The sequence below is a fragment of the Paramisgurnus dabryanus genome, chromosome 18 (assembly GCF_030506205.2).
Source record: "Paramisgurnus dabryanus chromosome 18, PD_genome_1.1, whole genome shotgun sequence".
Lineage (NCBI taxonomy): Eukaryota > Metazoa > Chordata > Actinopteri > Cypriniformes > Cobitidae > Paramisgurnus > Paramisgurnus dabryanus.
This window is the reverse complement of record NC_133354.1, coordinates 18,999,435-19,023,692: the sequence shown is the minus strand read 5'-3', so window position 1 is coordinate 19,023,692 and position 24,258 is coordinate 18,999,435. Positions and strand designations below refer to the sequence as shown.

The 24,258-nt window shown below is 37.8% G+C and overlaps 1 protein-coding gene across 4 annotated transcripts in view; it reads left to right on the top strand.

The window, feature by feature from the left end:
• cxxc5a (CXXC finger protein 5a) overlaps nt 1-15,962 on the top strand; it is a 30,621-nt gene extending 14,659 nt beyond the window's left edge. For 3 of the 4 annotated variants that reach the window (XM_065287155.2, XM_065287157.2, XM_065287156.1), the window contains exon 3: nt 14,797-15,962. In XM_065287155.2, coding sequence (XP_065143227.1) covers nt 14,797-14,841 — 45 coding nt within the window. In that variant the 3' untranslated portion in view covers nt 14,842-15,962. The remainder of the gene's footprint in view (nt 1-14,796) is intronic. The other variant, XM_065287158.2, reaches the window with a different exon arrangement.
• Nucleotides 15,963-24,258: the final 8,296 nt, after the last annotated feature.

The following is a 24,258-nucleotide window of genomic DNA, read 5'->3' as shown; positions in this document are numbered from 1 at the left end:
GTAAGTCAATGGTGCTTCGTTTCCTGCTTCATTACAAATTTATTCATTTTTGTTCAGCAGAACAAAGTAATTTATACAGGTTTGTAACAACAAGGGTGAGTACATTTTCATTTTTTTGGGTGAACTATACACTGTAAATAAATGCTGCATTTTTGTCAAATCAACATATGAAGAGTTTGGTTCCAAAATGCTATAAATCCATTTTGACTAATTTGGGTAAAACTGTTTTCTATAACAAGAAAGTGACAAGATGAAAACCACTTTTTTCTGTTACAAACTTTCACAAAGCATCTTTGGGTTATAATAACATTAAAATTCAAATGCAGAATTTGATTTTCAAAGATTTATTATAAAAACTGATTTTTTTCTGCAATATGCAATAAATCTATTGAATCTATATATAAATGTGCATTCATCTTTGCCATGTTATATTCATATACTAGTGGTATACACTGATTAAAAAAATAAACATTTGGCATTATCACTTACTTTGTCATATTAAGAACACTGTCATTGCTGCTGTTTTTGTTGGGACGTCGTCACTGAACTTTTTTTGACAGCGATCAGCTATTAGATGTTTTGGTCCTGCTCGATTCTCGTTAACTTTGAGTAAAATAAAAGAAAGTTTTTCATAAGATCCCCTGGTGTCAATGTGTTAGCATGACAGAAGCTTGATGAGAACAAGCAACAGCTGGCATTTTTCCTCCGCCTGAGTTCCTCTCGCGTAAACTATTGGATTTTAATGGCTTTTGTTTCTTCCCCATCACAGAAAACTACCACAGATTTATCAATGCCATCAAAATTATTATTTTGTTTTAGATGAGGAAAACTAAGTGTGTTTTCAAAACACCGCCCTTATTGTTTACAATGCGTGGAATGGTGCGCTGTGATTTGTTGAGTGGATTTATTGCATGAATGAAATGAAGAATTTACTGTTTAATACTGATCTGATACAATACTGATTTGGGCGGTAACTATTTTAAAAATAAATGCCATTTATTGCGTTTTGGAACAAAATTCTTTATATATTTTTATGTAACTTTAAATGAAAAAAAAACTTTTTTTATAAGTTATGTAAACCTATCGCAGGTAAAAACTTAAAATAGTAGGTTGTTTTAACGTCATGTTGCATTTTTTTACAGTTTACCTTTAATGATATTTTAGAATTTAAATTATTTTTTGCTTGAAAACATGAGCTCATATAAACTTAATCTGTAAATAGCCTGGCTGTTGTGTCCTTGTTATTTTAACACATCTATAACCGAAAATCATCACAAAGCTTTACATTATTATATAAATATTTGGATATCTCAGTATGTTTAATCACATTTCTTGATGGTAAAATAGTACATCCTGTCTTAGCAAAAAATTTCTTCTTTAACATTTTCTTGTAAAAATCAATTCTGACGCATCTAACACAGAAGTTTTAATTGTAATTGATCTTTGGAGAACTTAGAGCATGGCCTGTATCCTTGTACTGTCCGACCCGAAACAAATAACAGTTAAACAGAACAATCTGCTCATTTGTGTTGGCAGTTCTTGTAGCTTTTCTCTCTGTCTCTGGTGAGACACTGTCTTCTGTCTCTTTATAGCTATGCAACATCTTCTGACTTCAGAAAAAGGTCAAACGATTAAATTTGTCACGTACACTTGCTTACGATTAGTGTGTACTATATGAAATAATGAAAAGGTTTTGCCCATTTTGATGAATTTCACACACATATAAAATCTTCCAAAGAAACTTGCGCAGTTTGGTTTGCTGTGTACAGAACAGATGAAACACCATCCGTTAGAATAATGGCTGGTTATGTCGTGTCGTTAACATTTTAGTCATTAAAAATGGTCTGATAATTCCTGGCCCAGCTGTCCAGTCGGTGTGATGTCAAACAAGGTCGTGCCTGATGGCGTCTCAGGGATTCCTGGTGATTAAAATGTGTCTAAAACATAAAGCGCTGCCGTTTTATGGTTTCTTAAATAGATGTTAATTCGAGCGCCTACCATGATGGGAATAGTTTTGCACTAAGGGTCTAAGAAGTGCTGCACCTGCTGTTTTATGGCTACTAGATGGAGTTGAAGCAGTACTACCAAAACCAAATAGAGCACAACATATTGATTCATATTTCTCTTGTGAGAGTGTAAATTGGTGAATAGGCTACACATTTACAGTTATGATGCTTAAAGAGCATGTATTATGCCATCGCTAAAATTACCTTTCATGCATCGTGTCATGTGAATGTAAACAGTCTGCAGCTACAAAGCAAAAAGTGAATCATAACTCAAGTTATTGACTTTCAAAAGAAAGAGTTGACCTGGAGTCACTGGAACGAGTCGTCCAGTTCGAATCTTTTTCTCGTAAAGTTGCGAGGTCACGCCTACGTTGTCTCTCGAATTCACCAACCTTGTGTACTACGTCACGTTGACGCTGTGCTCTCTCTCTGCGCTGTGAAAGCGAATTCGGTTAATTTTCACCTCCAAAGGAGGAGGGTTTAAACAATCAGTTGTTTAAATTAGTCTATGATACCACAAAAGTCACTGATGACTGCCTCTCTAATTTGTAAAATGGATAAACCATGAAGAATAGCTTGGTGCCTTGTTTATTTGGAACAAATCGAATCCAGATTACAACCTTTAAGTATGATTAAAAATTGTTGCTTTTAGGTTCTGTTGAGTGTGCTAAATATGTATTTTTGTACATTGTGTTGTGTGCACTCAAGCTAACCGGCTAACTCAGGCTAAGTGGCTAACTCGCGTTTATAGTTCTGCTAATCCGCTTTGGCCTGCTATTGTCTACAACTGTGATGATTAAAGTCGCTATGAAACGGAAGTAGCGATTGTCAAATTTTTCTCGTGGTGACCTATATCCGACTGAAATGGCTTCTGAAATTAAATAAAGGTGGGGATGGACTTGAATTCCTCAATCGAGAATTGATTGGATTGTTTGAAGTTGGGTCATGTTGCTAATCACTGTGATCTTTTCACAGACTCCGCCCACCTGCCATACCATATGACCGGAAGTAAAGAGAGATCGTTTCAAGGAGGGGAGGAGATTTACGTTTTTGATTAAAGATTATGAGGGCACATGAATTAAAAAAAATAATGAATTTTTCATTTTAATTTCATTTCTACTTTAATGTAGAATATCTGGCATTTTTATTACTTTGAGTCATGATGAAAGCAATACGTTGGTGTACAAACTGTGGTGTTTTAGCAGTAGTGCCATGTCCGTTTAGCTAACAGATATAACCTTAATTTTTGGGTGTAGAGTAGAGTAGAGTAGCATCATGCAAAGGAGGGGTTTGGCAAGATGAATTTTTAAACGATTCATGTGAGAGTCATTGGGAAATAAGGAAAATTAATATAAGATTACAAAAAATGTTTTCTTGACCCTGCATGCATGTAAACCTGTTGTTGGGTTTCTCAAAAGCATATTAAACATTCTAATAGCAAAATACGGGCACTTTAAAATATTTTATTAATGGGGGTCATAGCGTGTAAAATCTGACTTTTTCCATGTTTAAGTGCTGTAATTGGGTCTTCAGTGCTAGAAAACAACCCAGTAACTTTTTTAGCACATTTTTGCTCTCACTTACAAGTGGCAATTTTAACATGCTATTATAAATTATTTGTCGGGTATTTTGAGCTAAAACTTCACACTCTAAAGAGGACACCAAAGAGTTATTTTACATCTTACAACAGTCTTATAATATGTCCACTTTAAGTTTTTGGAGTTCCCAGCAAGCAATAGCCATCAGTTCACTGTCTAGGTTAAGTATAGACCTGATATAGTCTTGCTATTAGTAATCAACTTCAAGCTAAAATAAACTTAAATTTGGTTACATGTCGTCTTTGCCAAAATAACTTAGGGGAGATGTTAAAAATGTTAATCATGTAAGCAAAGTCATCAGTGATTACAAAGTGTTTAGTTTCATTTATTTATTAAATTTGTTTTGGGTCTATTAAATTTTCACTGACAGCCCAAATTTTGCTGTCCGGGCTGTGTTTAGACGGCTATTAGACGTTTTTAAACGCAAAATTGTTTGCGGGATTATTCTTTGGTCCAAGATGATCTACCAACAACTAGCCAGCTGTCATACTAGCGTAAGGCAGTGGTCAAACTTTTAGGAACATTGGAGGCTGGTCAACAAGCTAATGATAGCCAGAAAACTAGCTAGTATCTAGTAAAATAGATTGTCTGACATAGCATAATCATCAGGATTAACCTTTATACTTTAAATATGGACACCCAGCAACAGTGTTGGGAACGTTACTTAAAAAAAGTAATTAGTTATAGTTACTCACTACTTGTTCCAAAAAGTAACTGAGTTAGTAACTGAATTACTCTATAATAAAAGTAACTCGTTACCAGGGAAAGTAACTATTTGCGTTACGGTTAAAAAAAGTTGCTATATGTCAAAGAATTTGTATTTTTTTAGCAGTTTTCACATGTCAGTTGAAATGAGTAGAACAGACAGGTGTTCATACATAACTTTCCATATTTATTGCACGTCAACAGACAGCAAGAGTTTTATCCTACACTTCAAGTCAGTGGCGAAGCCAGAAATGTTCAAGTGGGTGGGCCTTTATAAAACAGGGTGGGCAAAGCATAGAATGTACATAAACTGGGGGCGTGCACAACAAAGTTTGTATGCCTGTGGCCGGCGTATGTTTTTTTTCCCAATGGAAGCGTGGCGTTTTTCAAAACAGCCAGCAGCTGTCCGTTTTTTTCCGCGCTGTGGTCGAAAAATATTTAACTTTGGCTTAAAAGCTCAGCTCGTCAATGTAAGTTCTCACATGGCCGTCCAATCACGGTGGACGAAGGGCGGGACAAATATCACAACAACCAACCGGCTCACAGCTCAAGTATCACAGCAACCAAAGCCACGAGCTGAAAAAACAGCTGGCATTCGGCATCTTCAGCCGCGTTTAAAAGCGTTGGTGTGCACGCTACCTAAGCAAAGTTACCTTGATGCCATGCAGGCAGCACAATATTTCATACTGACGAATCATATTCAACGTTTCATGTTGACAAGCGTGTGCACCAATAGGGTAAAAGAAAACTGCGAAACTGCCTGAACATGCAAACTTGCACTTATATTTTATATTTTAATTATATTTATTGTTGTATTACATATATGAAATTATAGTGTGATAAGACGTCTATTCGTAGTACTATTATTTATTTTTGTTAAATTATTTACACATCTGGAAAATGGCCTTCTGATTGGATGGGCCACAACTCAAACTGGGCGGGCCCAGGCCCGGCCAGGCCCACCCGTAGCTTCGCCACTGCTTCAAGTATTATCTTTGTAAGAAAAGTAAACAGTTACACCATATAAAGTGCATTTAACTTCAGCAAACTAAATGAAATAAAACTCTCTCAACCTGAGACAACTGGTCAAGTAAACAACCTGTACTTCCAAGTGTTTTGTTCACAAAAAGTTAACTTTTAAACAACAAAAAGTGTGTTTGCTCTGTAGTCGTATTCTTAATTAAATAAATCAAACTCCCAATGTCAGACAACTGGTCTGGTAGACATTCTGTACTTCAGGTATTTTCTTCAAAAGTAAACAGTTAAATAATATAAAGTGTGTTTGCAAGAACTGTAGCAAATTAAATAAATCAAACTGAGATAAATAGTCTAGAAGACATAGGCTGCTGTATTTCGTTTTCTTCATTAAAAAAGTAAACAGTTTAACAATATGATTCTTTAAATTAGAGTTGCTTACAACGGATGTCGACAAAGTCTTCGCTCCCGTACACATTACATGCACGTTCTTGCTTTGACCACAATGAATTTGAAGTAGTGCTTATATCTCCACCTTGAAAATGCCAACTTTTCATCGGATTGCTCCTCCTGACTCGCCATCTCTTCTGCTGCCGCGAATCTGTTTAGCTGTTGCGTGTGTGGGGGTAAATTCCAAATGCCGTTTGTGCGCCCTTGAAGGGCACTTCGCGAAGGGGATGTAAAATCCAAATAAACAGAAAAAGACGCTGTATTTTATCACCAAGTGTATTTTATTATTAGCCACACTATCAGACAACATTGCGCAGCTTTATCTAGAGTTTATACATCAAGAGATTTGATCTTCGAAGGGAATAGGGCATAGTGATCATCACTTTCGATTGGAATTCGCCCTGTGTGTGTGTGTGTGTGTGTGTGTGTGTGTGTCGCCGCAGGCGCGTGCGCTGGCATGTGTAAAACAACATTGGCTCTGATTGGCTACCATGAAACACATTACTCTGCCTTAGCCAATCATAATCGCTTATCTCGTTATTAACCTACCTCCTCACTAGCTGTGTGAGCCAGGGTTGCGTTTGGATCACACAGGTTAAGTCAGTGCATAGTAACGCACCGCATTTAACGTCCGGTAACGTTAACGGCGTTGTAACGGCGGGAAAAGTAATTAATTAGATTAGCCCGTTACTGAAAAATTAACGTCGTTAATTACGTAACGCCGTTCTTTTAAACGGCGTTATTCCAAACACTGCCCAGCAACAATGACAGTGGTTCTGAAAGGCCTTAGCCTATTTGTAGGTAGTGAATTCATCAGAAATCCAACATTAAAACTTTGCTGGTAAACCTGATAGTCCAAGAAAACATCATGGTTAAGCTAGAAAATAATTTTGGTGTGGAAACCAGGATTTACTTTTTTTACTTAGCCTATTTATTTATTTAGCAGATACTTTTAATCAAAGCCACTTACAAATGAGAGATTATTTAACATTTTGTCAGTGAGCTGACAATAAGCCTTGTATAAAACCATACAAAACCGATTTATCTGTGACTTTCACTTGCATTGAACTTCTAATGAAGTTGGTGTTTGAAAGTCACGTTGTTGTGTTAATGGTTAGAGTAATGGCTTGTTCAGTGTCTACGTGTGCGTGTTTAAGAGTGTGTGTTGGTGAAACAGGGTGGGAGTGATCTTGCAGTACTGGGCTGTTTGCAGCTTTCACGGTGCATTGCTGGCATCTCTGAGTGGGCCATAAAAACAAAAGCAGGGGGTGTGAGGGGTTAGCATGCAGACCATCAAGGTCTTCACCACCTCACACCTCACTGGCTGGAGATGTGGGTAATTATTTTAGGAAGCTGGCATCTGAATGAAAATAAAGAGGGTAAATGAGCAAATTAGACCATCGTACACCCTGAGATCTCATAGTCCCTGCTTGTGTCTGTTTATTTTAGGGGGTAAAAATTTGTGTTTAAAAGTATCAGTCTTAACTGAATAATGTTTGAGGAATGTTTGATTGTATTATTGTTGTGTATTTTGTAATGTGCGGTGTATATTTGACAAATGTCAAAAATGTATATCAGCTTTTTATTCCACATTATGGACACTAGCTTGTGCCAGTTTGTGTTTGTAGCATATGCATGTTCTCATCTGGTAATGAAAGTGTTTGCACACACAAACACTTGTGTGTATTTGTGTGGGTTGACTTAGCAATACTTTGGGGACAGTTTTCTCCCAGAAGTAAGCAAAACCTGGGACTTGTTTAGTTTCAGTTCTAACAATGCAAATGTTTTTTGTAGGATTTGGGTTTAGTTTAAGCCAGGCTCACACTACAGGATTTTTAGCCCAAATGTACCCCAGTTCCTGCTGGACCTAGATCAGTTCCGATGTTTAGCTCAGGTTATCATGATGTGATGTATGATGTTTACAGATCAAATCTAACACCTCCCGATGTGCTCGCAAGCAAATCTGGGCCACTCCCGATCATATGAAACATGTTGGATATTTAGGATTTTAAGTTGGGATGATAACGTCAGTACTTTTACAATAGCCATCGAGAGAAGGAGGTGAATGACTAACCTTTTGAAATAGCGCCCATGAAACGGCGGAGAAACCGTGGAAGTGTGGGAATAACAAGACTACCTGAATAACATGTCCGTGAAAATCAAATTACGATTGTTGCCTTAAAATCAAGAGATGAGGAGAAATCACCTCATGGTTTTAAACCAGACTGATCTCACGGAAAGTCATGTTGTCACGAAAAATTTGATTAATTTATTCATGTCCATGGCACGAAATTCAGCTTTTTTTGTGCCCTGAGTACAAATATCTTTTTTTGTGTCATTTTATGTATTGTTTTCTCATAGTCTTTCCTATTTTCTTACCATTGTCGCTTGGGGTTAGAATCACTTTCTGACACATTATTTGCCAGGCGAGAGTAGTTTTAAAAGTGGAAACCAATACATAAAAGTGCATCCTAACCCAAACCCCAAATCTAACCCCAACCCCAAGAAACAATGATTTAAAAATGACACTTTAAAAAAGTACATAAAATCACACAAAAAAGAAAGTCGTGCTACGGACACAAAAAACTATTTGTAGAAATTCATGTGAGTGACATGAAAAAGACATTCATGCTCAAGGCAAGAAAAAAAGCTGAATTTCATGCCATGGACACAAATAAATTTATCAAATTTTTCATGACTATACGTACGACTTTCCATGAGATCATGTTGTTTAAAACACACTGTGTGATTATAGAAAGCTGCTAGTGCACTAGCTAGCAAATGTAAACATTAAAAATAATAATAAATGTGTTATAATCTCTATTCGTTACATACGTTTTCCCTTGAGGTGACGTGAAGTGTTCCTTCTGACACAATAACCTTAATAATATCCTTTAGTGTGTGATGTACCATGATTTTAAAATCTTGTAGTGTGAAGATTTAGGAGAAAAAATGTGTGTCTCCTTATGTGTGCCAGATTTAATAATCAACCAGGATTTTTAAAAATCCTGTAGTGTGAGCCCAGCCTTAGCGTTCGCTAACTATAACTTATTTACAAACAGTAGCTACAATGTTTTTACATTATCACATAATTTAGATAGCTAGGTAAATGTGTATGCGTCTGTATGCATCTCATGAGACTGGCATTAGAGAGAGGGCGTTGATTTTAGATGATGGTGTCATCAGTGCTTTGAAAGGTGAAGATTTTCTTGGTGCGTAGAAAGGAAGAGAAGGTGCCACACTACACCTTTAATTTGACACCCCAAGACACACACACATTCACACGCTCAATCACAGCAGATGTACACATGCAAAGCAACAGGCAGATTGGAGATGACAGTCATCATATGACTAAACAGACAGTCACCACATGACCTAAAATACATGATCTCAAGTGTGTGAGGTCATAAACAGGAACTGATGGGATTTCTGGAAAAAAAACGTGGTTCTTAAAGGAATAGTTCAAACCCCAAAAATATTTAAATTATCATCATTTACTCATCCTAATGCCATCCAAGATTTATAGAACTACTTCAGCTGAACAACAAAAAAGTAATTTTATATTAAAATGCCATCATGTTATCTTCTGTGCACTTAAAAGCACAAACATCCATCACTAAAGTTATCCAAATGACTCCAGTGGTTAAATAAATGTCTTCTGAAGTGAAATGATACATTTGTGAATGAAAACAATTCACATTTTAAGCTTATTTGGCAAATGATGGCAAGTGCACATCTTATGTAAATCGGGGTATGGTGAACAATGCAGGGTTTTCATAAGATTAAGTTGTAAAGTTTAGCACATTTATACTCACCACTTTTACTACTTTCTTGTCAACATATGACAGTAATGTAAGGCTGATGATCCAGTGAGGAAACCGAACGCTCAGCTTAGTGATTTATAGGAAGATCAATAAACTGATTTTTCTGTTCACACCTTCCCAGGGAGGATGACCTTGGAAACACGCATTGCCACGCAAAGCCACTCCGTTGTCACGGTCCACTGTTTGTACAGATTTAGGGTGAAAGGTCATGGGTTGGGCGTCACAGTGGTCACCCGTGGGGTCGCCTTCTAAAAGAGGACTGGGCGTTAAGGTCACCTCTGGTGGGGTTGTCAAAAGTCAAAGGTCACAGTCATCACATTCTCAAGGGCTCGTGTGGGAGACACACCCTCGGTGTTGGTTTTGAATTTCACATGCTGACGGCAGTCGAGTTGTCGTATTGTTTTTGACTGTGTTAAGCGCACAGTTTGAAATGAGTATCTATTCAGATTTGAAATTACGCATTAGGAAAACAAACAATCAGGATGTTAAAGGGATAGTTTACCCAAAAATGAAAATTCTGTCATCATTTACTCACTTTCGTGTTGTTATAAACCTGTATACATTTCTTTGTTTTGATGAACACAAAGGAAGATATTTTGACAAATGTTTGAAACCAAACTGTTCGTGGGCCCCATGTACTTCCATAGTATTCTTTTTTTATACTATGGAAGTCAATGGGGTCCACAAACGGTTTGGTAACAGACATTCCTTAAAATATCTTCTTTCGTGTTTATCAGAACAAAGAAATTTACAAAGGTTTGTAACAACATGAGAGGGAGTAAATGATGACAGAATTTTGATTTTTGGGTGAACTATCCCTTTAAGTCCTTATCGTTTGAGATGTGTGTACACTGTTAGAAAAAATGGTTAAAATATGTACCCCATCTGTCACTGGGGCATTTTTAGATATTTTAACATTTGGTACAAATATGTACCTCTGAGTTCCCAATATGAACTTTAAAGGGTGCAAGGCCAATGAAAGAGTACAGTGACAACTGTGGAACATATTTTGAAAATTCTTTTTACATCATTTCTCTTAAAAGAGACGTTTCCTCAAAAATTATGTCATCATTTACTCATCCTTACCTTTCATGAAACGGTCACTATGACGTGACATCTCCGTTCCCTTTCTTCATGGAACGAGGGTTACATACGTAACCAGGCGATATTTTTGACTATATTTCTATCGAGGTTATGCGATCATGTAACGTTTCTGTGCGAGAGGAGGGTGCTGGCTGTGCATCTGCTGCTCATTGCTCATTTGTGCCACTTTATTGGCCTTAAATACGCATGGCAAGTATCCTAATAAATCCGATCATTTAGGTTTTAAGAGAAATTTGGGCTGTCAGAAAAAATTTTATAGACATCTAATTATACCCTAAAAATTTGTGAAATTAATAAAATAAATAAAACCAAACACCTTGTAATCACTGTTGACTTTACTTACATGATGGACTATATCACATCGGTCAAGTTATTTTGCAAAATCGAAATGTAACCAAATGCAAGTTTGTAGTAGGGTGGCCATTCGTGCCAGTTCTGCCAGACACGTCCCGAACATGTTTTCGGGTGCGTTTTCCGGAAGTCACGTTGGTTGACCACATACGTCATCAAGGTTTAATATTTCGGGTTCAATTTCAGAAAAGCAACCGTTACATTTCAAGGTATGAATGAAACTACAATGATTGTATGTCTTAAATAAATCTTAATTTTCTAATGTATGTTAACTGAAATGTGAGAACCTCGATGACGTATGCAGTGGAGCAACACGACTTCCGGAGAACGCACCCGAAAACATGTTCGGGAGGTGTCCGGCAGAACTGGCACGAATGGCCACTCTAGCTAGAAGTAGCCAAACTATATTGGGTCTATAGTTAACTTCGACAGTGAAATGATAGATATTGCTTGCTTGGTGGTCTTACATGTTTCCAAAACGTATGCTTTAGGGCGGTCTCAGACTTGAAGAATCCACTTCCGATTAGAAATTAGATTATCACTGAAAGCAAGTTTGCCATATCCTAAAATGTTGTTTAGGTAGCCTATTCGCCAGGTGTTAAAACAGAGCTACATTCTCTGAAAGAGTTTATTGTTATAAATGCTGCCCTTTGTTCAAGTAACTGTCGTCTGTCAGAAAATAATGACCATGCACCATCTGAAATAAAGAAAAATGACCTTTAAAAAATCTGGTATCCGTTCCAAGACGATAAAATACTCAAGCTACCATGATTAACACCATGATTAGTTTGTGCCAACCAGTAAAGTGATAACATCTCAGAGGAGCGGCTGTTGCCCTGGGATCACTGTATGCTGACTCCGTTGGCCCGTATTACCGCGTGTTTGAAGGTTTAAAGAGTAGCTATCTGTCAGTTGTCTCCTGCAGGAATGCTTGAAAAATATTATATTGAGTGTGTGGGCTGGAGCATGTGTGATCATGTGAGCAGGGATGTGTTTGCCGCCCATGGCTCGGTCCAGAGCTGGCGAATGTGTGAGATTATGTGCCGCAGTAGCGTTGTGCTGGGGGGGGGGCATTACCTCGCTAAGCAATCCACCTCAGTCTGAAAGGTGGGTCGAACTGCCACTTTCCTTCCCTCACCTGTCCTGGTCTCAGAGCCCACCTGAGTCCTGCAAAGAAAGAATACAGAGAAAGAAAAGAAAGACGCTGAGATTTGAGCAGACAGAGTTACAAGCGAGAGCAGCACGGTGGGCTCTCGACGTGACTGCGTGGTGACTAAATAATGAATGTGGCATATCGAGTTTCACGTGGAGCCAGGGCCATGGCCCATGGCTGGAGAGGAGGGGGTAGAGGGACAGAAAGAACAGGGTAGGAAAGAGCTAGAAATTAAACAAATCACACGTACGCAAAGAAGAGCTGAACGTATAGATGCACCACAAAATGTAACATATTGCACCATGTTTGATATTTTATAGATACACTTGTGAATATCATTTGCAATCTCATTATTTGAGCTCATATGCAAAACCCTCTAAGTGCGTCTGACATGTTTACTTGTAAATGAGCATTTTTATCAGACTCTTAAAGGGCCTTATCATGGTTTTTATGTTTAGGTAAAGTAATTTCACTTTAATGGCAATTAAAAGGTTATTAGTAATTTAAATGTCTCATTTTCACAAATGTCACTTTAGTCATTAACTGGTCTTTAGCTGCAAAACCCTCTTAGTACATACAAAAATCGCCACTTATAGAATAGTCTTTAGTCACTCTTCACTGTCCTTTTTGATTAAAGGTTAAAAAAACATCTTGCAGCTTGATGTATACGTGCCATCTTCATGCAATTCTTCTGTGCATAATATCATTTAGCAGATTTTGCATTTGAGTTCTTCATATATTTCTGTGTTTTTAGATAGACAATGGCAATGTACAGTGTACACATACAATGTCAATGTATTGACAGCATCTACAACACACAACTCTCTTGTTTATACGTGTGGCAGATGCTTTTATCCAAGGCAATTCACAGTGCTTTCAAGGAATACATTTCATCAGTATGTGCGAATTGGACCCCTGACCTTGCAAGAGCCATGTTATACCAGTTGAACAACAGGAACACTTTTACATATGCATGACTTTAGAAACATGCAGATGTTGAATACATTGAATATATAGGTTATTTTTTTTATTACATTTTAATGTTACACTATATTTTCACAAATTTGTCATACTTGTTGAGCTTTGAAGATAATTACATTTAGCCATACAAACATTTGAATTGACATAAATGAGTCCCATCTGGATTTCATTTATGTATTTCTAATTAAAAAGGTCATTCACTGGCAAGTATTATCTGTCATTTAAAGTGTTGAATTTGGTCACCTGTCGCTTAACAGTGATTTAACAGTGATATTATTTTAACACAAGGAATTGTAAATATCTTTTAAGTTGTACATGTAAAATATACACTTTAGATTCTAGAATGTGTTGATATTGGTAACACTTTACAATAAAGTTGTATCTGGTAACATTAGTTAAAGGGTACATATCATGAAAATCTGACTTTCCATGTTTTAAGTGCTATAATTGGGTCCCCACTGCTATTAAAGTAGAAAATGTGAAAAAGAACAACCCAGTAACTTAGTTTTGTTAAACCATTCTCTGCAAGCATGTGAAAAAATAGCTTATTGAAATTTGGCCCCCCTTGTGATGTCAGAAAGGGGATAATACCACCCCTTAATCTGCACTATCCAACCACGGCACTTTGACACATTTTGTGGCAATTTAACATGCTATAATAAATTATCTGTGTGGTATTTTGGGCAAAACTTTTATTTTACATTTTAAAGGGTCCATGACACAAGACTTTTTTAAGATGTCAAATAAATCTTTGGTGTCCCCAGAGTACACATGTGAAGTTTTAACTCAAAATACCATATAGATCATTTATTATAACATGTTAAAAATGACACTTCGTGAGCAAAAATGTGGCGTTTTGGGTGTGTCCTTTTAAATGCAAATGAGCGGATGAAATACAAACACTGATCGCAATGATGGTGGTTTGTTGCAATTGAAACTCAATTGTGCTGTGAATTTTTTTTCTCTCTCTCTTTCTCTCTGCACTTAATGGCTGTGCCGTGGTTGGATAGTGCAGATTAAGGGGCGGTGTTATTATAATAAGATCTCCTTATGACATCATAAGGAGAGCCAAATTACAATGACCTATTTTTTCATGTGCTTACAGAGAATGGTTTACCAAAACTAAGTTACTGGGTTGATCTTTTTCACATTTTCTAGGTTGATAGAAGCACTGGGAACCCAACTATAGCACTTAAACATGGTTAAAAAAAGTAATATTCATGCCATGGCTCCTTAAAAAATGTCTTGTGAAAGGTCCCCTTCAATGCATTAGCTAATACTTATGCAACATTTATAAATTTTAGTTTTTGTTAATTTCAGCATTCACTAATATATATTTTTTTATCAAAAGTAACCTTACATTAGTAAATGCACAATTAACTAACAAAAACTATTGTATGGCATTAACTAACATTAACAAAGATTAATAAATGCTGTACATGTATTACTCATTGTTAGTTTGTGTTAGCTAATGCATTTGCAAAGTTAACCAATACAACCATTGTACAGTATTACTTTGATATTGTATGTTTTAGTGTCTTTAAAAATGTACAGTATATACAAAAAGATTGTGTCTATATAAAATATGTCTTGCCCTCCTAACTTATGCATTATTTTTCTGTCTCCATTTCTCTTTATGTTTTTGTAAGAAGGTGATGCTGCCGACAGGAGCAGCGTTCCGGTGGTTCCAGTAGGACTGTGACCTCTGACCTCCACCCAAAGCTCTGCCATCAAGTGCAATGCCAACTCTCGCTTGGATCATCTCAGCGCCGACACTGGCTGACAAACACAGACTACGTGACAAAAAGAGCAACTACGAGAAAAACTTCATCGCAAGAGACAGAACAATAAAGCAACGATACAAAAAGAATCAAACGAGTTATGGATGCACCTACTTATTCCTTGAACCAAAAATTAAACATAAATAAAAAATATCTATGGCAACTTTCATTCCCTTTTATATGTTTCCATTTTGGTACCTTTTTGTCCCTTTTCCAGCAGATTTTTTTCTGTGGCTTAGACATGGAACTGTTCATTGACAAACAGGAATGATGGACTGAGTGTGGACAATCAACTAAATCTCTGTGTTTGGTGTTAATGTTGTTCATGTGTGGAAAGAAACAGTACTTGTGTAGAGAATGTAAATTTTACGGCTATATTTTAAAATTAGTGGCTAATGGCAAGCACTATTGTAATTTAGGACCATTGCTCTTACTTAAAAAAACTGTATTTTATGATTGTTTCCTTTTTTTTAAGTTTGATTTAAATTTATAGTTCTGAAAACTGATCAGTGTTTGTCTTTGAAGGGAATAGTAAATATTCCGAAATGTACGAATGCGGTTTTCTGAATAATTTGAAAGAACAAATATGCATCACGCAAAACAGTAATTGGAATATCAAATTGCCATTGTTTCTGTATGGTTGTTACTACTGGAAACAAACATTTCTGTTTGTTTTACTGTACCGGCAGCATTGTGTTATATTGTCAGATTGCATCGTATCTCATCATGTAATATTACGTTATATCACGCACCATAACAATGTGTTACGTCTCGTGATGTCACGTTATATTACGAAGTGTCACAAGATTATTGTGTTCTCAATGTGTTGGTCTGAATTTTTACGGAGCCCTCCACAGCATTTGGAGATAAGCACTCGCTCGGCTCAATCGAACGCACTGAAATAAATAACTTTTTATTTTGTTGTTTGCCGGTAGCTACATCTTTTAAAAGCAGCAATGTTTGTATTGGATTAGAACTATGGGCTGGTTTTGTGAATAAAAACAAATGCATGTATTTGTGTCAAAAATTTACAACCCTGACGTCTGTCTGTTTGCATGTTTTTTAAGAAACGGTGACACATTTACAAAAAAAGAGAGTATTGTTCGCTAAAATCCTCTAGGTTGTTTCCTTTTTCAGTCAAACCGTAAAATAAAAAGCAATGGGACAAGATGTGGTTTTGAGATGCGATAAAGATGTTTTATCAAGAGTCTTTGATTTTTCTTTGCTCACAACATGAAAAAGTGATGTCTTAAACATTCTCAATGAATGCGAAGATACGCTGAAGACTGAAACAATGTACTTCTGTTGCCCACCGATCTTACTTTAATATCACTTGCATTCCTTCGTAAAGTACAGTCTGACATTTAAAGGTAAAACACAATTAAAAGACAATGAATTATTGATACTCAGCCAATGTCTCTGACCGAGAGTCTTTGAAAGCTAATCAGCAGTAACGTAAATGGGAGGGAAGCTTTGGATGAGCTGCAGACCACCACAGAAATCATTCACATGTGGATCTTGTGGTTTTTCACGCTGTAAATCATGAGCTGTAGGTGGACACCCACTGCTGGATAATTGAGAGGTAAAAGTTTGGTTTTCAAAACTGTAACTTTATAGCTTTTAGGCCATGTGTACTAACTTTGCATTTGGCAGATGCCTTCATCCAAACCGAAATGACTTGCATTTAAGCCATATTTGTATCAGTTTGTGTTTTCCCTGGGAATCAAACCCATAACCTTTGTGTTGCTAACACAATGCCCTACCAATTAAGCTACAGGAAGACTGCAAAACTATGCAATGTTGGCCTTTGCAGATACACTTTTAAAAGCTAAAAATAGATTAGTAGAAATACTGATGACTCATTTTGCACTACACAAGATTTTCTCCAAATAAAATTCCCTCCAGACTGATAAAGTCCCTACCTTTAACTGCCATCTAACAAGGGGCAAATTACATAATGATTGTGATGGAACTAAATCCTGTTGGCTACTTAGAAGAAAACTGTCCTGAGAATATGTCAACACAGAAAGAAATCCATTTTACATTTATGCATTTGGCAGACACTTTTAACTAAAGTGATTAAAAGCTATACATTTGATCAGTATGTGTGTTCCCTGGGAATCAACCCCATTACCTTTGTAATGCTAACGCAAAGCTTTACTAAGCTACAGGAACTACATTTTAACAAGGCCTTTCTTTTAAAAGTACCATTTCTCAAATTAAGGATAATACTTGTAAAACAAAAAAAAAACTTTGGGTCCCAAAATAGGATATAAAAGAGATAAATTCCATCAGAAACGGAAGTAAAAGTGTGCATCGTGTATGTGAATAAAATAAAGCAGTGTGTGGTGTTGTAGCAGAGAGGTAGAGGTAGCAGCTGCAGGCCTGGAGAGCTGGATTGAGTCCTCAGCGCTGTAATGAGCCCAGGTCTGTGGTGCAGTCATCAGAGCGAGATCTGTAATGAGCCACAGTCTCGGGTGGAGGCCCAGTTTGGTGGGCTTCGTGCAAAAAGTGTGCGAATGTCTGCGTGTGTTTATGTGCAAGGGAGAGACAGAAAGTGGAGCTAGAAAGAAAGAGAGAGAGAAAGAAAGAGAGAGAATGTTCCCATCTCCCCCCTGGTGACAGCGATGGGCCAGTGCCACGGCCGCGGCGCTGAGAGGAAGCTGGGGCTCTGCATTATTAATGCGCGCCGCGGCGTCCTTGCATCTTCCCAGCCGCACAGCTCACTGCCCGTCCTGCCATCACAGAGGGAGAGAGAGAGAGAGAGAGAGAGAGAGAGAGAGAGAGAGAGAGAGAGAGAGAGAGAGAGAGAGAGAGAGAGAGAGAGAGAGAGAGAGGTGTAGATGAAGAGTGCAGGAGAGGAGGAATGGAGGTGGGATTGTGGTTGGTTGTGCCTGTTAGTGAATGCAGTGTGTCTGCATGTGTGTGCTGGGTTGAGAAAAGAGTTTTTTCTCTCTTTTGGTCAGTGTGAATCTATATGCCCAAGAGAGGACATCGTTTTCAGTCTACTGGTAAAAAATGGCCAGTTTGGGTATACCTGATTATGTGCTGTCTGAAATTCAATACATCAAATGTAAAGGGACAGTAGTTTAACAGTTATCTGCATTGTATCCAAACAATACAGCACATAAATTATATGCACTATAGTTTCATATTTTTTCTGGTTTGTTTAATAATGTGCATGCCAGTCACTTGATCAGTTGCAAAAAAGTGAGTTTTCATTGGTCTACACCTTTAAAATATGGACAAACGGAAACACTGGTTAAATTCATCTATGCTGGGGTGTGTTTGGTACAGCAACGTAACTTGTTGCTTAACCACCATATACGTACATTGTTTGAGAAAAGAACTAGCTAGTCACAAATGTTTCCCAAAAACCTAATCACTTTGTTGCACATCCATAGTTCTAATCATGATGGGGTAATAATATCCATAAGGAATCCATTGGAGATCAAATTTATATCATGTGAACCATGTGTTAGCTACACACACGTCGAAAGGGTTTATGATAAAAGAGACGCTCACTTTCACAAAATACACACAAGACACTCCCTTAGCAGTAAACTCTGATTACACATGAGATTTAGCAAGGATCTGGCAAACTTGAGCGTCACTTTTATCATAAACCCTTTAGATGCGTGTGCAGCAGGCACTTATTTTGACAAGTCGCTGGTTCACATGATGCGCCGAACACAAATTTGGAGTCCTGCACGGCTCCATTTTTGGAGTCCTGCTCCCGCCCGTACCTGCAAAGTTCAGCACCAGATCTGACCCTTCACCCGTGATAATATCAAAATTAAATCCGCACCCGCCCAGACCCATTAATATTTGGCCCGTTACCCGACCTGTACCCGCATAAATCACACACGCTAAAATCCTTCTAGTTAAATTGCTTTATTTTTTATCTCGTACCTCAACATCACAACAGTGTCATGAATGGTTTATTGAAACAGGCTTAAAGGTGCTCTAAGCGAATTCACGCGTTTTAGACCATAAAACATTTTTGTTACATACAGCAAACATTTCCTCACTATCTGCTTGCTACCTGACCGCTGATCAAACTGTAAAAAAACGCGATCTCTGTAGACAGCCCAGGCTCTACAAACTTCAATATACACACAGTGGCCAAACCTGCACCACGAAACAAAACAAAGTGTTATAGCCAATAAACGCCAAGAAGGATTTGGGGGTGGGGGTTGGTCGTGTTTATGAAAGCACGGAAGGGAGGGGGAGGAGTTAGCTACGCTCCGTTTGTTTGAAAACAGTTCAAATATCAACAACAAGTGACGTCGCACAGATTCGCTTAGAGAGCCTTTAAGTGTGCTTTGTTTTGCGCCATTCAAGTAGCCTACCATCTAAATAGACTATGGAACCTGATAACTATACAAATAGACCTATTAATGAAAAAAAGAACAAGAAAAAATACAACCTACCTACACAACCCTTTGCTGTGCTCCTACAAGTCTCGAAATGCTTTCCAAAAGAAAACGTTCACAGTTTCCGGCTATCAACGGCAAAACTTTATGCAACTCCTGCAACGCTCGCTCCAACTAGGCTACGAGAAGCATCAACAAAGTTCGAACTGTCGCAGTGGTGGTGACGTGATGGGTCAAATGTCATATGTTGCGTGTGTAATGGTAATTTAGACATACATCCCAGCCCGTGAATTCTAGGAATGTCACAATCCACCCGTTTTAGACTTTATGTACCTGACCCGTTGCAGGACTCTGACACACAGGATGGGCCAAATACATGTTGTGACGAGCTTCATATCATACGCCGTTAAAAAAGAAGTCACCGGCCACCAATGGTTGAGAGTGAGTGAGTGGTCAGTCTCCACCTTATGTTTGTACTTGTGATGGATTTTTGTGATGAATCTAGTGGGATTGTAGTATAAAAAAGACAGGGTTGTTTTCAACCCATTGTTGTGTCAAAAAGAGACAAACCAGCTGGTTGGGTTAAATTAAATTTAGTCTAACCATGGGTTAAAACAACCCAGCATGGGTTAATTTATTCTGAATAATTTAGACTCTGTGTTCAGCATCTGATTTCAAACAGTTTATACATTAAGAATGAGTATGTGCTAGTAAATAAACATTTGGCCATTATTTGGGTATATTGTGGGCGTGTTAGTGAAGTTGTGGTGGGAACCGGACTGGTTGGTGAGGTACAGGGTAAATCACACTGTCCTGAAGTAGTGGGTCAGGGTGCCGAGCAGACCTGTCACAGTGGGAGAAACCTAGAATCTTATCAGCAGCGCACAGACATGCAACCCCGTTGATCTGCTCACCCTCACGGCCAACACACGCGTGCCCTTCCCCCAGTCTTACGCTCGCTTCCTCACAATGCCCTCAGCCAAGACAACAGCGACAGCCAGCAGTGTCCAATAACCCTGCTGGACCGCTTTACTGGAGGCCATCAGAGCTTCACACAGGAAAACACGGACCGGGGAAACATCAAAGCCTTATGTTAAATCAGTAATTGATTTCTACATAACTAATGTAAAGAAGATATTTTCATGAATGTTTGTTTTCTAACACTGTGGACAGTAATTTATCAATTGTAATATCACGGATTTATATGGTGCAATTTGATAAAATACAAGCATATGCAGTTTCAGTTTATCAAATAAACTTGTTGGGCCTTTCATAGAAATACACAGAGCAACACAGCGTTTAAACTTTCAAATAAGCACCATACTGGCTAAAGTGCAAAAAAACACAACAAATTTTCAAAGCTGGATCAAACAAAGAGTGACTTTATTAGGCAGAGCAATGATCAGATTGGTCTGACCACTGTGATTGTGGGTTTCATCATTGATAGAAATAGTTTTCTACATTTACACTCAATACTCAGTGATCAAACTCTTGTGTGAATTAGGGTACGGATCTCAGCAGCGACCTTGCCCGGATTTTCTCCTCAGGGTGTGGAAGAGGGAAAGGAAGACAGAGATGAGGAGAGAAGAAGCTTCAGCGCTGTGGGAGGCTGACAGCCTGAGGGCCCAGGCCTGTGGCTGAGGGTGAAGCGTGGTTGAGCAAACCCAATGAGCTACTGCAGCAGAGGAGGACACGTCACCATCGCTGTGAAGATCTCCACCCGACCCCCACAGCCCTACAACCGTAGATAACAATCCATAACATCTCAAAACCAGAGGCGAAGTGCCACACACAATATCAGTAAGCAGTTTCATAAATTGGAGTTTCTGCTCGTGCCATTGCACCAACATATGAGAAGTGTTGACAGATGTCCACTCGGACAGGTTCCTTATCTTGTAAACAATGACAGGTAGGCATTGTTTTATTTCAGCACATGCACGAGACATATATTGCCCAGGGTGCGCATGGGAGATATATACCTGCTATAAGGGCACAAGACAGTCTAGTGTAGGAAAATAAAAAAACTTTCAATAAAACATGATTCCCACATTTCTACCCAACTTCGGCTTTGTGGGGAATACCAGCATGCTTTACCTGCAAAAGAAAGCTGTTGCTGTGAGGTGGATTGTGTTGTGTGATAATTCATCTTTTAAAGAGGTAGTTTACACTAAAAATACAAATTTTGTTGTCAATTATTCAGTCTCATGTTAACTTTTTTCCTCTGGTAAAGATATGTATCTTTTCCTATTGTTGTATAGAATATAGATAATGCCGTTTTATAATGAAATAATAATAATAATAATAATAATAATAGTTGTACATAATGCTTACCAGTTCTTCTAAAGTCATGCAATAGATTTAAAGAAAGAAGAATCCTAATTGTAAATATATTTATTTGGAAAAAAACCTTGCCCTTATACTTGCACATATAAACATTTATTGAAGAGGCATTTTATGTAAAAGTATAGTTTTTACCTGCTTACCATTTGTGTAACCATACTTTTACTATAAATATGGTTAACTGTTTTTTTGTATAGTAAAAACAATGTGTGGTTTACTATATAAGTATAATCATTGAATTAAGATTTACTGTAGTTCAAGCTAAAGTAGCCTGTTTTGTAGCGGTTAGCATTAGCAAGCTAGCTTCTCGCGAAATTAGACTTATGAGGTGTCATGAAACATTTTGATAAAAATGTAAATGCAAAGTAAGAGTATCAAAATAAAAAGCATCTCTTCATGTACTATTTTGCACATGATTTTAACATCATACAAACCAATTTTGTTGTTTTTTCCACATTTAAGGGGAAAATGTTCATTACCGCAACGTGTCCTGGGTTCTTTGACATGGAAATATTTATAATTAAAACATCTAAAAAATAAAAAGCTTCAGTGCATATTATACTATAAACATTTACAGTAAAGAAACATGTGGTATTTGGTGATCATTGGTAAATAAAGAGACAATAATAAGGAATATAAATGCGTCCAAGAAAAATTTTCTCATCCTCCACAACAATTTTCAATCATTGTTTAAGCCCTCAAGGAACTAACATTTCAAAAATTGTTTCGAAGGGACGTAATTAACTGTGACACTCAAGATGACTACTAGGTAAGCAGTTCTTATTTTTCTCTCCAGATAAAAGTTTACATTCTGTTTGTCATTGTACCTAGAAAACTTTTTAGTTCTCATTACCGAAACATGAGTTTGTAAATGCATATATTTAATGTAATATCATGTTGCGGTAATGATAATTTTTGATAATGGTAATCCAAAAAAATGTAATTATTATATACGAAATATTTTTTAAATCCTCTAAAAATAATGGTTATAGTAAGTTCAGACCTTAATCTTACATGTGAAAAAAAATTGGCTTCAAGGGCTTTTTAAACATTCTGAATCTGGACACCTTCTAAATCTGGATTGACACCTAGATGACATTACACAACATAACATTACAATATAATAAAATTAAACAGTTGATGATGTGGTTTATGCAAATAGATAGATTGATATGTAAGTGGCAATCATTGCATAATTCGGGCTGAAAGCAATGATTAAACAAACATTGTTTTGATATAATTAATATTTAAACCACATATAGCCTACTTTGATTGCTATCAAAAAACATAAAATCTGAAAAATATTGCCTACTTTTGCTGAAAACCATAAAAAAGGGACAATTGACACACTAAATAACGTTATTAAGCTATACTTGTAATTACCAAAATATCCCAACAGGTTGAAAAAAACTCTTTCAATCTCGGAAGCGTTGAGTTTGCATTAACAGAATCTCTGATAAATGCAACTTGAGAGTCTCAGTTAAATAAATGGTACCTCTCACGCTCTCGCACTCTCTCACCATCACCCCCCCACCAAACACTCACACAATCGCACGCGCGCGCGAGCACACCCGCAGAAACAGATTAAGCTCAAATCAATGGCTGGAGCTGAAGCGGAGGAGAGATTTCACCCGGGCTTCTCGTTAAGGCCTGGCGGAGGCGCAGAGGCTCGGGGGAGTATTATTACCCGGGTGATGCTTGATAAGACGCTCGTTCCTCCACGCCGCGTCCCGCGGGACAGATACATCGCGCAGCCATGGAAACCGTAAGGCTAGGTGTTATGCTATAATTGGGCCGGTGCTTTTAACAGCACAGCCACACAGCCAGGTATGCCAGCGTCTTCAAATGAGAAATTATACCGTGGTGTGTGGAGGAGGAAGAGAGAGAGAGAGAGAGAGAGAGAGAGAGAGAGAGAGAGAGAGAGAGAGGGGGGGGGGGACGTGAAAGCCTTGGACCTTCACCTTTTCTAATACCGCAGGCTCTTTCCCCATCTCTCTCCCCTCTGTGTATCTTTCGACGGAAGGCTTTAGATAATTTGTTTGCAGCTGGAATACTTTTATAGGAAGAAAAACCAAAAAGATCAGCACCCTGTTTACTTTTTTAATACATATTTGTATTGCAAGGTCTAGAATTTTGATGCAGTTCTATCTTTAAAATCTTTTAAAGGGGACATTTCACAATACATTTTTAAGATGTCAAATAAATCTATGGTGTCTCCAGAGTGTGTATGTTAAGTTCTAGCTCACAATATCATATAAATAATTTATTATAACATGTTAAAATTGCCACTTTGTAGGTTTGAGCAAAAATGTGCTGTTTTGGATGTGTCCCTTTAAATGTAAATGAGCTTATATCTGCACTAAGGCCGCCGCACTTACAATATCCAAGTGCTCGGGCTTGTTTGACCCCTAAAGCCTGGTTTGCTTGACTACTGTGATTGATCGGTTTGGTTAATTGCGCCCTGGCCGGCTTGCAGAGGTGGGCTGGAGCGCGGTTCACATGGGATCAGGCACGGAAGGCACAGTGTGATGGCTAATCGCGCCTGAGCACGTTTTTAAAGGAGAGACGTCAATTGCGTGACCACATATTTTCATCTGCCTTCTTAAAAACCTTC